This window comes from Drosophila mojavensis, unplaced genomic scaffold, assembly GCF_018153725.1.
Source record: "Drosophila mojavensis isolate 15081-1352.22 unplaced genomic scaffold, ASM1815372v1 contig_136, whole genome shotgun sequence".
In the NCBI taxonomy this organism is placed as follows: domain Eukaryota; kingdom Metazoa; phylum Arthropoda; class Insecta; order Diptera; family Drosophilidae; genus Drosophila; species Drosophila mojavensis.
Window position 1 is genome coordinate 20,430,382 of NW_025318667.1, and position 16,046 is coordinate 20,446,427.

Genomic DNA, 16,046 nt, shown 5'->3' on the forward strand with positions numbered 1-16,046 from the left:
TGTTTTTTTTTCTGTTTATCTGCCACTTTGGTATTTCCGTGAAGCAGGCAAAAGCAATCGGCGATGCCCCCAAACTCCTCCCCATATAATACAAATTGATTTGACTGGAGATGCCAAATGACGACCATTGTTTCGTGCTTATTTAAAGAGATTTTAGGTTTACTGATAGATTATTTCCCTAGATATATCATCTGAAAATCCGTCTATATACAAAAATTATTCGAAACAAAATTGGATGCTCTACTTCATTTATTTAAGCATTTATATATGGGATAAGGTACATACGCATATTAACATTTATAATTTAATGTTGTTCCATAAATGAAACTAGTCGAGTAAATAACTAAATAGTCCACTTCAATGTGGGCAGATGCAAAGTTATAAAGTTGCGAAGTTGGATAACAAAATATGAACGATTATTTTACCAAAGTTATTTTAACGATCGCCTGCAAGAGAAGAGAGGAAAGGAAATACATTAAAATCATATAAGGAAAATCAGTAGATCCGGTAGTGCCGGACTAGCAGATACCCTACAACAGCCTGCGCAGAGTATTTATAGTAACTTAACTGTTGATTTATGCAGAATGTGATTAATAATAGATCTGTATGGGTTTACTTTCGAGAAACTCCTATTTGAAATATTCTTGAGAAGTATCCCAAGTCCAAAATGTGCTAAATCTGTTTATTACCACCATCATAGATTATACGCTATTTAAGCTATGCTTAAAATATGTAATTGAGCTATTGATTGTTATCGATACGAAGTAAACAAGTTTAGTTATCGAAAGTAGTTTTTGTGGTGTACGAATTGGCTGCGTACATACGGATGAACAGACAGGCGGAAAAACATGTTCAAACGAACGTGGCTGCAATGCGGGATGTGCCACGCCTTCTCCTGCTTTTTACATACACTTTCGCAAAATTGTCATACGCTTAATTCCTGTTATCAGCCAGTTCATATTTATAAATGACTCCGTTATATAGTATATACATCAACTATGCCTTGAGCTCTGAGCTCAACTCGAATCGATTCGTATTCACTCATAGAAATATAAAGTATATATCTATGTAGCCTAAATGTATTCACGTTCATACCTGGCGATGAGGCTGTATATTCTTGGCCGCAAAAATCCAAGGGAGTGGCCTGAGTATCGTTGTCATCGCCTTTATCCTGATTGAACGGGATGACCGGCTCTGCGATAGGAGTGTAAATATAGTGATTGCCGAATAAGTTAGGCGGTGGCGATGGCGGCTCTGTTGAAATCGGACCTAAAACGAAGTTGTGATGTGATGCGAGAATTAGAGATGGAAAGCCGATACGGCAACGCCACTCACGATGTATGTTCTCTACGCGATTCAATCGGTTCGTTCCCCCAAAGGGAGGAGCTGCATTTAAATTGTTGCCATTGTTAGAAAGTTTAGACATCCTTCCGTTACTCCCGTTGATATCAAAGCCATTACCAAACTGCGATGGATTGACGGACACCCCAATGATACGTTCTACAAATTGAGTTGGCATGATTAAATGTTCGAAAATAATTCCAATAAATCATAATGTATCGATGCTTACCTGGCAGAGCCTGCATCTGATTGAAGGTATCGAGTGGCTGATTTAGAAAAGCTTGCATATCGAGTGGCGATGGCGACAAGGAGGAGCGCAAGGAGTCCGTCCGATGCACCGTAATGCTCATTGCCATCGATAGCGCACGAGCCTGAGCCGAGGTGCTGGGCATCATATTGATGAAGTTGTTGCCCTGCAGCCCAGTGGGCAGCAGTGGGAACGATTTCAGATCGGGCGAGCACGCACGTGTCTCCAGCTGGGCCTTGGGTGGGGCCAGGCCACTATCAAACCAGTTAGGCATCAGCGGCTTGACCTGCTGGACATTGGTTTCCTCGTTGATGGCCAGCGAGGCCAAAGCGGCAGCCAGCACATCCCCTTCAATGTCGCCGGTCTCTGGAAATGGGAAAAGAAAAGAATGGAGAACATTAGACAACTCACTTTCCGCACTGCGCGCACTCGGTTACCCGCATTCATCTGCCCATCAGCTGACTTCTCTCGCTTGGCCCTGCGTGCCGGCGAGTCCTTGTAGGCATGGAGGTTGTCCTCGCGTATGCGATTTGCCCGAAACTTTTCAATATGCTCCATTCCGAACTCACAGTCCAAGTCGATTTCCACCTCCAATAGTTCAGATTCCCTCACCGGCTTTTCTGCAATGAAATGTTCATAGACAAATATATGTATATATATATATTTATATTGTCTGTCAATCAGGCCGATCCAATCCACTTACTTCGCAATCGCTTAGATAGCTTTGATCCGTTGGAAGGTTTGACAGCTCTCTCAATGGGATTGTAATTTTGTTTGGGCAGGGTGCCCGTGGACGTGTTGACAATTGGAGCAGGCGCCTTGTCCTCCTCTTCTTCGGCCTTATTCTTTTCGTCTTCCTTTTTGGTATCCTTTTCCTTTTCGTTTTCCAATTCGTTTTCCTGTTCCGCCTCGTTATCCAGCTCGGCGATGGTCAGTTGATCCGATCGAGCCGAGCATATGGGCATCGGCGGAGCTCCAGTCTCGGCTAGACTCATGCAGCGCTGCAGCTGCAGCACGAGATTGTCCACTAGCGTGAAAATAACTGCGGAACCAAAACAATTTTTATGTACTGCAACAGTGGCTGCACTTGAGCTCGACTTACAGAGGGCGCGTCGTTCGCGGGTCTTGGCCATGCGCTTGGGGTAAGGAAAGGGCGCATCGTAGCCGAGCCCGTTGCGCTTGGGCGGTGTACACTGGGCGATCTTGGTATCCTCCACAGAGTTGCGAGAGTTGCGTCGTGCCGGACGCTGCACTTGGTTGCAGATGCAACGCGGCGGCGGCAATGGGGGCACCGTGTCCAAGTCGTTCGGCTGCGCCTCCTGCTGCTGTTCGTTCGGCCCATTAACGGCCAACTGCTCAGGCTCAACAGCCGCGTTCGGCTCATGCTCCAACTTCGACTCCGGTTCCGTCTCCGACTCGGTCTCCGATTCCGACTCCGGTTGCAGCTCCAGCTTCGACTCTGAATCCGGTTCAGACTCGGTCTCTGTGTCCATCTCTACCTTCGGCTCCGGTTCCACTTCTAACTTCGACTCCGACTTCGGCACCGGCTCCATTTCTGCCATCGGCTCCGACTCCACTTCCAACTCCAGTCCGACTTCAAACTCCAGCTCCACTTCCGGTATCACTTCCATATTCCACTCCGACTTCCGCTCCGGTTCCACTTCCGCTGTCGGCTCCGACTCCACTTCCAACTCCAGCTGCACTTCCAGCACCGGCTCCGGTACCACTTCCAGCTCCGACTCCCAATTACGGTCCGGCTCCACCTCTAGTTTCGACTCCGGCCCCGGTTCCACTTCCAGCTTGGACTCCGGCTCCGGTTCCACTTCCAGCTTCGACTCCGCCTTCGGTTTCGACTCGAACCCGACTTCTAAATCCAGCTGCACTTCCAACAGCGGCTCCGGTACCACTTCTAGCTCCGACTCCGACTTCCGCTCCGGCTCCACTTCTAGCTTCGACTCCGGCTCCTGTTCCATTTCCAACTTGGACTCCGACTCCGGTTTCACTTCCAGCTTCGACTCCGGCTCCGATTTCATGTCCAGCTTTGGCTCTGGCTCCAACTCCAGCTCCACCTCCAAGTCCGGTTCCGGTACCACTTCCAGCTTCGACTCCAACTTCCGCTTCGGTCCCAATTCTAGCTTCGACTCCAACTTCCGCTTTGGTCCCAATTCTAGCTTCGACTCTGCCTTCGGCTCCGGCTCCGAGTCGGGCTCCGGTTTTGACTCCATCTCCGACTCTGGCTCCGACTGCGGCTCCATCTGCGGCTCTGCCGCCGGCTCCGGCTCCCGCTCAACTTCAATGACAATTTCATATACTTCCAGCATTTCGGACTCCGGGGTTGCTTCCCTTGCTGGTGGTGGCTCAATTAGTGCCATGCGTTGGATTTGAATGTGACGCTCTAGACGCTCCTGTTGCTGTGCCACGATATCCAATAGCAGCTGCTGCTCCTCGAACAGTTCGTAGAGGTCGTGCTCTAGGCGATAGATGAAATACTGGTCGGCAATAGGATCCTCAGGTGAGCTGGGGCGGTCCAATTGCGGCATTTCACTAGCACAAAAGCTCGAATTTAATGGAGTCTGAGAGTCTGAGAGTCTCAGGCCTTGCTACCCCTAGAATAGATGAGCTGGGCACGCCCAAATAGCAAAAGAGATTGGTTACCTATTGGTTATTGGCTATTGGCTATCAGCTATCGATACGCTATGGCATTTCGAGCAGGCGCAGTAGCCGCAGCGCTGCTGTCGGTGCCAGAGCGGGATGCCAGACACAGAGCACGCACACACATATAGAGACACACACAGAAAAAAAAAGAAAAGAAAAACAAGGACAAGCAAAAAATAGCCGATGAGAGAATCACCGTGGAGAGGGAGAGAAACAGAGAATGCAAAGCGTACCATGAAATTGGCAGCCGTTTGGCTTGATGAGGAACTCGAACAGAGCAGGAGTGGGCCGCAGTCAACAAGGGCTTTCACTTCCGGCTGCTGTTGGTGCTGCCACCCAAAATGCACAACGTTAGCCGTAAATTGCGCTACATTTTTATATAGTTTTCGCCCGGAGGCAGCCAGACGGTGTCAATTTTGGACAACAATCGCAGGGCAGGGCAAGGCAAGGCAAGGCAGTGGAATGGCCACAGATGACCAGTAACAAAAATATAACTGGAGGAACGAAACGAATGTAGATGCCGAATTCATGGCCCTACAACCAGACTAGAACTGCTCGAGAAGGCAGTGCTGGCTGAACAGATACCCTACTATATTATATGATTGCATTGTCAATAGAAACTATGTTTGATATTCGTTTATACATAATTATAAACGGTTATATATATGATATACATATACGAATATTCTCTTATATATAAGATCTTATACAAATCACACATATCTGCATTGCAGATATTGAATATAAATTTCTATTATCTATTCCTTAGAGTTCTTGAGATCAGCTCAAATAGATAACAAATAGATAACAGCTCAATAGATAACAAAATAATTAAACTATGTATAAAATTTAAAATTATTTGATTATTTATTATATACTAAATTGCTGCACTAAATTCCTAAACTATAAGAAGCACTCTTAAGAGTTTCAACTATTCTCTAGGAGAGATAAATTCATTTACGACTAATAATATAACTTGGATGCTATGGGTGGAGGAGGCATCAAAATATATTTCTAGAAAATATTTTAGATATGCAAATAAAAATAACATAATCTAGTGATTATTAAAAAAGTATATTTAAGCTACAATTTAAAGCTATAAAGTTAATATGATCTTAGGCAATTATTTATTTCTTAATAATAAAAATGTAAATGTATACGGCAAATCAAAACAGAATATTAAATAAATTATAAATGAGAATCAGAAATGATATCTTTTATATCTTCAGGAATATATCTATAAAATATTAAAAAGATTATTAACGGGAATCAGAAATGGTATCTTCTATATCTACATGCATATATTTATAATCGTATCTATATAACTCGAGCATTAAAAGTATATTCTACCACGCCTGTTAATATCGAAAAAAAAAAAAAAACGCACAGGTGAATCGTCAGGTTCCTTTAAATTGCAACTCCAACTGCATTCGGTTTGGGTTAAGAGCTATTCGCGTGCTCACTCACCCCTGGCCGACCCGACTAATAACTAACGCCACCTCTTGTCGCTGCTGCTGCTGCTGCTGCTGCCGCCGCCTCCTGCCCCGCCCAGCCCCAGCTGGCAGCAAAGCAGCCCTGGGCTCCTATCAAACCCTACAAAGTTAGTTTACGGCCAAAGTTCAACGGGAAAAAAATCCAGCATAAAACTCATAAAAAATTGCAAAAAAAAAAAAAAAAATAAAAAAAAAAAAGTGAACGAGAGGAGTAAAAAAATTGGCCAAAAGCTAGTCACAAAAAAGTCACAACGTGTGAGAATCGTGAAAATGCTGTAAAACAAAAATATATATATGTATATACATATATACATTTATATATCTGTATGTGTGTGGTATATATATAATGTATGTATGTCTGTATGTATGAGTGTGCATAAAAAACTGAATGCAGACGAAAAAAAATTGGTTTGTAACGCAATTCTTTTCTCCCCCTCCCAATTTTCTGCCATTTTTTTTTTCGTGATTCGCTTTTCATTTGGCGTTGGCAGCCATTAGAGCAAAAATCAGCAGCATCAGCGGGCGCCAGTGGGTGGGGTTGGGCGCCCGAGCTGCAGTGTTGGTTAAAGGTTAGTTATTGTTGTTGTAGTTGTTGCTGTTGTTGTTGTTGCTGCAGTTGTTGCCACACATGTGGAAATTGTGCGCGTTTTGCAGTTTTTTAATTGACCAACAAATTTATTTGATTCGTTAGCGAGCGACGCGGCGCTTTCTTTCCTCTTAGCTCTTTTTATATGATATATACATAGAGAGAGTGAGAGAGAGAGAGGGAGAGAGAGAGGAGATAGTCATATAGAAACTGGCATTAAATAGTATTCACCTAAGCTTAAAGTCAGCCAAAGCCTGTTTAACTAAATCTCTGTTGTCCCCAAATCTGCCTCTCTCCCTCACTCGCCCTCAGCTAGCCAATTGAAATTCAAAGCCAACACGGCACGCTGCTCTGGGCGTGGGTGGGGGCTGGGGCTTGTTGTCTTGCTGTTGCTTCTAAGGATTACATATTGGTAAACAACCGATTACAACAACGGCAATAACAACAGGGACAACTGATTGTGCTGCAAATTTGTTTGCCCAACGGCTGTCGTCCCTTCCCGCCAGGCACATTTTTAGGGCGGCTAGCGGGTGGGTGTGGCTGTTTGATTTGATTGTTGACTTTATTGGTCAAGCGGTCCTTTAGTGTTGTCGCTTTTGTTGTTGTTTGTTGTTGTCGTTGTTGTTTGTTGTTTGTTGTTGTTCTTTGTGCCTAGGCCAGGGCTTGAGCTTGGGCTTGTGCTTGTGCTTGTGCTTGTATTGCTTTAACGATATTTAATCTATGATTAGAATCGTTTTTGGTCAGCAAAATCAATTAAACGCTACACTTGACTTAATTTATTGTCGCGCTCGATGAGCATAAAAGACAAGTAGCCGCCAGTCAAGTGTTGGGCGTATACTCTGTAAGTGAGCGATAGATGGGGTATATACATGCATATGTATGTGTATTCCCTTTTGATGTCAGTTCATTGTGATAAAGAATATATATTTGGGCATTGCTCTTCAATCAGCTCAAACTATACATATATAATAAGTAGCCCATATGCCATATATACCCTGTAATTGTCTCTTCAACAAGGCATGCTAAATATACACAGAAATACTCATTTCTATTCATAGACCCACTATCACTATAGCTATGTCTGCTATGTAAGCTCCTCTTATGGATCCCTTATTATAGGGTATTCGCCCAACAATCACTCAACTCTTTCTCCTTGGGATTTTCGTATTTGTTAAGAGGTCGTCTAGCAAGTGAATACCAAAAATGCGATGCAAAATGATATCATATGAACTGAAATGGTCATAAAATCAAATTGGCCTCTCGCTCCAGTCCAGTCCAGTCCAGTCGAATGCCAATAAAAATACGACAACAAATCTGAACACACTCAAAGCGCTTTGTCGGTGTCCGTTCGCTGGCTTGTTTTCTGGTCTCGGCTATCTTTATAGCTCGATCTCGTTCGCCGACCGATGTCGATGACGATGACCGGCGACGCTGAAGATAATTGTTTAGCTTGGCCAGCGGGCGGCGAACGGACCGACATACAATATATTGCAAAAAAAAAAAAAAAATACAAATACAAATAAATATATAAATAAAAAAAACTCAAACTAAACATAATTAAATGAACTAAAATACTAAAGTATTCGAAGCTCTGGCATTAGATGATCTTAGCTTTGAATTCGCATGAGGAAAAGCCAAATATGAATTCTCTTGATTTGAGATAGTTTCAAATATCAAACGGATTTGTTTTTAATTTTTTTTATAACCTTTTAAATGAAAAAAGAAAAGGAAATAAAAAAATTATATATTAAAATAAAAATCTAAAAAGAATTTTAAGTCATTCAAAAAATATTTAAAAAATTTTTCATGTTCAAGGAGAGAATTCGCTACTGATGTTAATATGTAACTTGTACATATCCATATACAGCCCAGTAAGATTTAACTATAGATAAAACATGTGAAAGCCGAATCACTTAGCCTTCCTGCTGTTAGCTAGTCAAAGCATTGGGACAAATCCAATTCGAATTGCTCTTACGAAGCTACAATATGCAAATGACCTGAGCTAGACGTACACTGCGAGAAAAAAATAAGGTGAGCTGCAAGGGTTGGCATTAAGTATTCTGTTTAATGATGCAATTGGAATTTGATGACTCGGAAAACTGACTGCGGCTGCTGCTGCTGCTGTTGCTGCTACTCCTGCTGATGGAACGCAATCAATGCGTTGTCACTTTTGGACTAACAGGACTTCGAATCTGGAAGCTGGAGGCAGAGAGTCCGCTGTCCGCCGTGCTTTATCCGCAGTGTCAACAGCAGCAGCGGGCCCAGGTAAATTGCAACCAATAATAATGAATAATTGAAAATCCAATCAAACACCAAATGAAAACGGAGGCCGTGCTGCCATTGCCTTTGCCATATTCATATCCCATATCGCCCACAACAAACGCCCAAATGCCCCACCCAGCCCCAGCCGCCCATCAATTCGCGCACCACCCCGTTAGCCACATTTTGACAAGGCCGGCTGGCAGCGACTGGTGTTGATTTTGCCGGCTTTATCGAAGGACATTAGCAAACGGTCGTTGGATTCGGTGAAAATGCAATCAAAAGTGTGGGCCAACAGACAAGCAAAACAACAAAAACAACAACAGCAACAGGAATAACAGGAATAACAACAACAACGGCAAACCAAAGCGACCTGCATAGATGACACCCCAGGGACATGGCCAAAGTCAATGAATGGTAATAGGTGTCGACATGGCGTTAGGGCGTGGCGGCCATACTCATACCAACACACACACACAGCCACACACACACACACACATATGTGTTGGTGGGGCTTTATTGGTGTTGTTCTTGCTGATTGCCACTTTCGGCCATGGATCGAATATGCTCCGGCCGGCAGGCAAGCAGTTAGCACAGCGATTCAGGATTCACAGCCAAGCTCTGGCTCGCATTCGAGTTGAGCTTCAGGTGGTCGGGCAACATGCATTAATTGCCAACTAAATTGACTTTGACTGCTCGTCTTGGCCCGACTGCTGCATTGATTCCATTGCCATTTGAGGCGCTTGCCTCGATTCATGTTTGGCCAAACCACTTTACAAATTAATTGTGCTCGGCCCCATGACCAGATTGAATAGTTGATGTCAATTAGAGCTGTAAATGTAATATGTAGTTATTAGCTCGGAATTCAGTCTATTCGATATGATGTATAAGAGGAACTGAGCAAATGAAATTCTGGCTTTTTACATACATCAAAGGTTTTCCTTTTTTCTTTTGAGCAATTCCAATATTTATATATTTGGTAAAGCTCTTATGATGAAATCCGTTAATATAGATTACTAAAGTACTGAGGCCTCATTAAAATAGTTCGAGTCTCTTTCAGGCATTTCATTTGCTGAACAGTGCATGAGCTGAACTTTCATATGCCACGCCTGCTGCTTTCTGTTATATTTTTACGAAATTGTGAGTGAGAGCTTTCTTCCATTTTCAATATCGGGATTACGTACAAGATTTCAAGTGTCCAGCACGTCTTCAGGCAAATGAACATCAGGCTCGGTTGTTTCTCTATTATTCAATGAGTATATTCACTTTATCACAGTCAGCCTGCTTACTCTAAGGAATATAAACTAAACCTTTAAAGTAAATTGTTAATCTATATTTATGACAAACAATTATTAATAACATTAATGAATTTAAATAAGAATCCATTTAAAATAAAATATCTTTAACAAAAAAAAAAAAAAAAAAAAAAGAAAGTAAAAAGCTCTAGTCGAAAATGCTCGACTAAGAGATCCTCGATGACCTGAACCCTTTAAAGGAACTAATATTCCATCGCGTCTTTCTGCTTACACGCACCCAGCCACGCACGCATAAACACGCATGGGCTGCAGTATGGGCTTAACATGGGAACTTAATTGTTTAATAACTTTTCTTGTGGATGGACTTCATGGATCTTCATGAAACCATTTTCAATGGGTTCAGGGTATACAAATATGTTTACTAACAAATTTTCATTTGAATTCCGTCTGACGCATTCGTGGCGAAAATGCAAGTGGGAACTGGGAATCGCGTTGGCGCGTGTTTTGCTTTTTGTTTGCTCAGCGCAAATAAGTTAAATATTTTTATTGGGCTACGTTGGCAAACAAACAAATGTTGCGTATTGGAAATGCCACAAGGCGATCTGTTGCCACAATGCCAGCGCTAGCTCTATGCTCTCACCCACTCTCTCTCTCTCTCTCTGGCGTGTGGCACACGTTTGGCTGCAACCCTCCGCCGCATCGAAGCCGCAAACGCATTGCAAATTGTCGCTTGCGGCACTGGCAAGACAAAAGTTTATATTTGCCTTTTTGCAACACTGATATGGCAAATACACACACACAAACACACTCATACACACTCGCTGGCAGGCACACACACTCGTGTCTATATTAAATTTTGATATAATTACACGCAAATATGCCGCTAACGTTGAAATTGACTGGAATCTGAGTTGTGTGTCTGTGTTAGTGTGTGTGTGTGCGTGTGTGTGTCTGTCGAATGTTGTTCAATTAACGTGGCGCAGTGTTTTTGTTTTTGTTGTCTGTTAGTGTATCGAGACCCCTCCACAACGTGCACTGAAATGGGACCGCAAGCGTTTTGCCCGCTGCCAAAATGTTGGACTGCAATTCGTACGAGTGGCGCGAAAGGCGGCGACACAGCGCAACAGCCAACATGTTGCACAAATATAAACATAAATCAATTAACAATTCCCGACAACGACGACGTACGGCAGGGCTGCCTCTGCCCCTGCCCCTGCCCGCCTGCCCTCTGCTGGCTGGCTGTGCACTTTTTGGCCTCTCGCCTGCGGCCCTCGATGCCAACCAAAATCGACAATTTGCGACAGCTGCCGCGTTGTCTGCGTAAATTGCGAGTTGCCTACTTTTAGGCGAGCGTTGAAATGCCAAAGCCGACAGCGTGAGAGTGGATGATGATGCTGGTTCGTTTGTGTGTGCGTGAGTGTTTGTGTGTGTGAGTGTGTGTCTTACCTCGACACAAAATTGCAAATCAAATGAAAAGCTTTCGTTTCACACCAATAATTTACCTCTCAGTTCGTGCAGCTGCTTAAAGGCGCGATTGGGATTTTTGAGATCTGTTATACAGTGGCTGTTTCCAAAAAGCTATAAAAAATTAAAAAAAAAAATATATAAATTAATCGATAATAATATATTAAAATTTTTAAAATTTAATAGATAAATTTTAAATAAATTTTTTAAAATTTATATTTATATATGTATAATTTTAAAATATTTTTATTAGTTTGATAAAACCAGAAGTAGAGGCAAAGTTGAACTAGGTACAGCGAGCATAGCTCAGCTTCTCATTAATTCAAGAAATATATCTATATATCTATCTATCTATATCTCTCTCTATATATGTATTTAACAGAAATATGCATTAGTTTAGCTATTTAGTCAATTAAGAATGTATGTTTTTTAATATTGATTATATCTCTCACATTGAGGTTCTATAATTTATTTATTGAAAACTTTTGTATGTATGTATGCAGCAGAGGACCAGATCTCTTTATTCTGTCGTTATAAACATCAACCGGCTTGCAAGAAATCAGACGAATGCTAAATAGATTTGAAGCTAGAAATAAACCTACTGTAAATAGTAAGTAATCTAATATAAATCAGTAAAGTTTGAACAATATATTTAAAAAAGAAAAAGAAATTGAAATTGAAATGAAAAATAATTAACATAACTTAAGTTAAAGCTGCTTGTAATATTTTAAATTTGTTTAAACTAATATTTATTTATTATTAAATTTTTATTTATTTTTTTTCACTTGGCTATAATTCTTTTGACCTAAGCTTCCATTCGGCAGTAATAAAAGCAAAGAGCCAATCGAGCCTAGAGCTTGACCAGGACATACCTATTGCTGACTGAAATAAAAAAGTTAACAATAGTGTCAAATATAATTAAGAAATGCTTTCATTATAGTTTCGTTATTGTCTATACACCCTAAGAGGCCTGTTTTAATCTAAATATTTGCGTATATACAAACGGGAATCAAATCCAGCAGCAGCAGCAGCAGTTGGTAACATTATCTGGCCAAGAGTTTCTCATTTCAAAATTTAGTTTTTGTTAATAGATTTGATGTTTGGCTACGTTTCTGTTAAAGAGCACAAAAAAAGAAAAAAAAAGCTGAAAAGGAGAGTGAAAAACAGTTTTGGCTGCTTGTCAATTATTCAGTTGAATGGCTTTTCAAGGGGCAGGGGCTACGCATATTTTATGTGGTCTGATTCACATAAAGTCAATGGCGGCCCATTGCCATTATACACATAAAAAGAGTGAGAGAGAGAGAGAGAGAGTGAGTGGGGGGTATGCACACATGTACATATATAGAGGGAGACAGTTGGGCGATATAGCACACATGCCCATAATGGCACGGCCCGTAAAAGAGTCGAGCCAAACCGAACTGAGCCGAACCGAACAGAAGAGAACAGAACAGAAACTGAAAAACTTGTTTCATAAATTTTCTATTCAAAATGTAATTAAACCCTTTCGCTGGTGCTCCTGCTGCTCCTGCTCCTGCTGCTGCTGCTGCTGATGCTGATGCTGTTCATCTAATTACAACAAAAAGGCATCCTCGAGCACTCAAATATAAGCCCCCCTGATCCTGCCTCTACGACTTTGACTCGAAGCAAAAGGCCCCCGGATAGTACGAGATATATGGCAGCGGAACGGGCCGGGCAGCTGAGCAGGTCGGGGCAATATACTCGATAATTGCAAACGAAATGGCAAAAGGCGACACAGCAGCAGCAGCAGCAGCAGCAGCAACAACAACAACAACAACAACAAGAGCATAGCAAATGGCAGCCAGGACGAGACGCCGCTTCGGTCTCGTCTATTTCCATAAATATCTTCGGAGTCATTAAATTTCACACATGCTGGCGGCGGCAAGCGCTGAATTGTTTTAATTTTAATTTTAAAATTATTGTCATTAATTGATTTTTGATACAAAACCCCATAAAAACCACCCAGTCCCACTTGGAGAGCCATAAATCTGCATGCGTGAGTGTGTGTGTGTGTGTGTGGAAATTTACAGCTGAGTTGGGGTGGCAGGAGTTGGCTGAAAGGCGAGGCAGGAGGCGAGGCAGAAGGCGTGCCATCTTTTTCAACACTGGCGTTAAGTGCGAGAAAAAACAACAACAACAACAACAACAAGAATAGTAACAAATAATTAGTGACTCCGAAAAATGCAAAGGGTTACCGACGACTAGGCTAGGCAATTTGAACGTTTGGGTTGGTTACGGGTGGGTTTGGTCATACGCCTGGCATTGAATCGAGCTGCTCGACTGTCTCTCTCTCTCTCTCTCTCCTTTCGTGTGTGTGTGTGCTGCTGCACTTTACGGTTTTGTGTGATTATTGAGACCATTATTTTTGTTTAATTACGTTACGGGCGTTAATGTGCGGATAGCACCAGCACCAGCAGCCGCTGGAGTGGGAGCAGCAGCAGGAGCTGGGGCTCTGAATTCAACACCCAGAACCTGGTCGCACATTAATTTCATTTTATATTTATATTCAACAACAGTTTTTTAATTTCCAATACATGTTTTTTGCATAAGCTCTGCCAGGGGGTTGGCATTCCTATATACTGGGGGTTGACTTCAATCTGACATTAGTCATCTAAGTATAGCTAAGGCCAGGAATTGGCTATACAATATATGCATATTCTCTTACACATATGTACATATATAAGTCTACCGATCCCAGCAGATATTCATAACCGAAAACGTAAAGCAACACTCAGCTCCTCCGTCATATTTTAGCTATTCGAAAAATCAGTCTCTGACATCGACTATAAGCCAGGCACACAACAAAGGCTAAGAGCCTACGGAACGCCCATTTGGGCGAGCTTGACGTGGCTTGGCTTACCAAGGTAATCCCAAGAAGTAGGCAACGCTATTTTATTTACTTTTTCTTTTATTTTATCTGGCTTTTATTTCTTCTCTCTCTTTTTTCTTTTTGTTGCTTTCGACAAATTTGTGACACGTTTGCGACACGTTTGCCATGTCGATTTTTCTTAAGCAAAACGTTTGTCGTGCGCCCAACTCATATATATTTTATAACTGTAGACGAGGACGTTTCAGCAGGTGGAGGAGTGTACGAGGGAGAAGGAGGAGGAGGATGAGGAAGAGGAGAAGGAGCAGGAGACAGAGCTGACTGGAGCTGGGATACTGTGACGTTGACTGCGATACATATCAGAGGCGGGCATGGGGTGTGGGAAGTTAGAATTTGACGTTGGGGTGCATATGCATACCTGTGCCAATTCCACATGGGCCAGAGGACATGGGGTGAGGGTGGTGCTGGTGCTGGTGCTGGTCCTGGTCCGGGTGGCGGTGCCGGCAGCGGTAGTGGTGGTTGAAAGATAGCCGTCATAGCTGTTGACTCATACGCAAATTTTTACTCATATGCCTTCGTTCTCATTGTTGTTGTTGTTGTTGCTGTTGCTGTTGTTGTTAATGGTTTGATGGGTTTAAAGTCGTGTGGAGGGTGCCTCAATGTATCGCCAGCCCCTGGCCGCCCCTGCCCGCGCGCCTCTAGCCAGCGAATAGATACTGGCACACTCGTATGCTCATAAACTCGCATATTTTGCATATGGACGCACGCCTGGGCGGGCATTGGATGGCAGTAACAGCCGCCCGGCTAACGCACCACCCAACCACTTGGCTGTATATCTTATAGCTTTAATAACTTTAGTGCTGCTACGTGCCATTGATCCTTGACGTGTGCGTGTGTGTGTGTGTGTTACTCTCATATGCATATATGTATGTATATATATATATATGTATATGTGTATATTTATGTTGAGCTGTGTGTAGCCTTGTCAGGCGACAGACAAATCTCTGGCATGAAGAAATGCGATAAGAGCCATGAGCTATACCATAGGCAGATTTCGAGGGGATACGCTGCCGAGCGTCAGGCAGCACAAGCACTTATGCAATTGAGATAACAAGCCATGATCTAGGCAAAGTACAAGATAAAAGAACTAGTTCCATGCACTATGTGAGCTGATTGCCTAATCAAGCATCTCACATCAATCTGTATTAGCTGAGTAAATATTTAGTACGGTTTTAGATTTTCCCTGCGAGTCTTTTCATGTCTTGGACTTACACCTAAATCTGGACTATGTTGAACTAGTTCATTTTTGAATTAACTACAATCGAAATGAGCATGGCAATAAATAATTAAACAGTTCGAGAAAATGAAGCAAATATTTTAAAAATTGTTTTCTTGTTATATAATATGTTTAAATACCAGATTCAACAATAACATTATTCAACACTATTAAAGTATTTTAGCTAATAAGCATTTCTGGTCATACTGAAATTATGACCCTCTTCTTCTTCTTCTGAATATTCTTATCGTCCGTATAAAATAAAAGATAATCTTTAAATTAAGATAAATTCAAAAACCTTCATTATTTCTATAAACATACAAGCAAGTCATCCAACATATTACATAATATTATATAAAAATATAATGGTATTTTCTTAGGACTTGGAAAAAGAAAATACCATTCAAGAAACTAACATCTATTATAAATGTCCTCTACGAAATTGTTATATAAGCACACATCGTATGATATGATGATATATTCGATTCAAGTTCTTTGCAAAATCAATTAAATTTCTTGAAAAAAAATTTGACTCGCCTTTTTGTTAATCCACGTTTCAGTTAATTCGCCTCGGCTGCTGCTCGCTGTGCTCGAATTCGCCCACACTTCTCTCGCCACGTCCCC

At 42.1% G+C, this 16,046-nt stretch overlaps 1 protein-coding gene across 1 annotated transcript in view; it reads right to left on the reverse strand.

The window, feature by feature from the left end:
• Positions 1 to 231: 231 nt before the first annotated feature.
• The window catches only part of LOC6584357 (fibrous sheath CABYR-binding protein), a 53,527-nt gene continuing 37,712 nt past the window's right edge, over positions 232 to 16,046 (reverse strand). Inside the window, exons 2-9 of the mRNA XM_002009977.4 lie at positions 11,340 to 11,415; positions 2,691 to 4,208; positions 2,292 to 2,630; positions 2,026 to 2,208; positions 1,571 to 1,954; positions 1,336 to 1,500; positions 1,096 to 1,269; positions 232 to 446 (exon numbers count right to left, since the gene is read on the reverse strand). Coding sequence (XP_002010013.3) covers positions 436 to 446; positions 1,096 to 1,269; positions 1,336 to 1,500; positions 1,571 to 1,954; positions 2,026 to 2,208; positions 2,292 to 2,630; positions 2,691 to 4,128 — 2,694 coding nt within the window. The 5' untranslated portion in view covers positions 4,129 to 4,208; positions 11,340 to 11,415 and the 3' untranslated portion in view covers positions 232 to 435. The remainder of the gene's footprint in view (positions 447 to 1,095; positions 1,270 to 1,335; positions 1,501 to 1,570; positions 1,955 to 2,025; positions 2,209 to 2,291; positions 2,631 to 2,690; positions 4,209 to 11,339; positions 11,416 to 16,046) is intronic.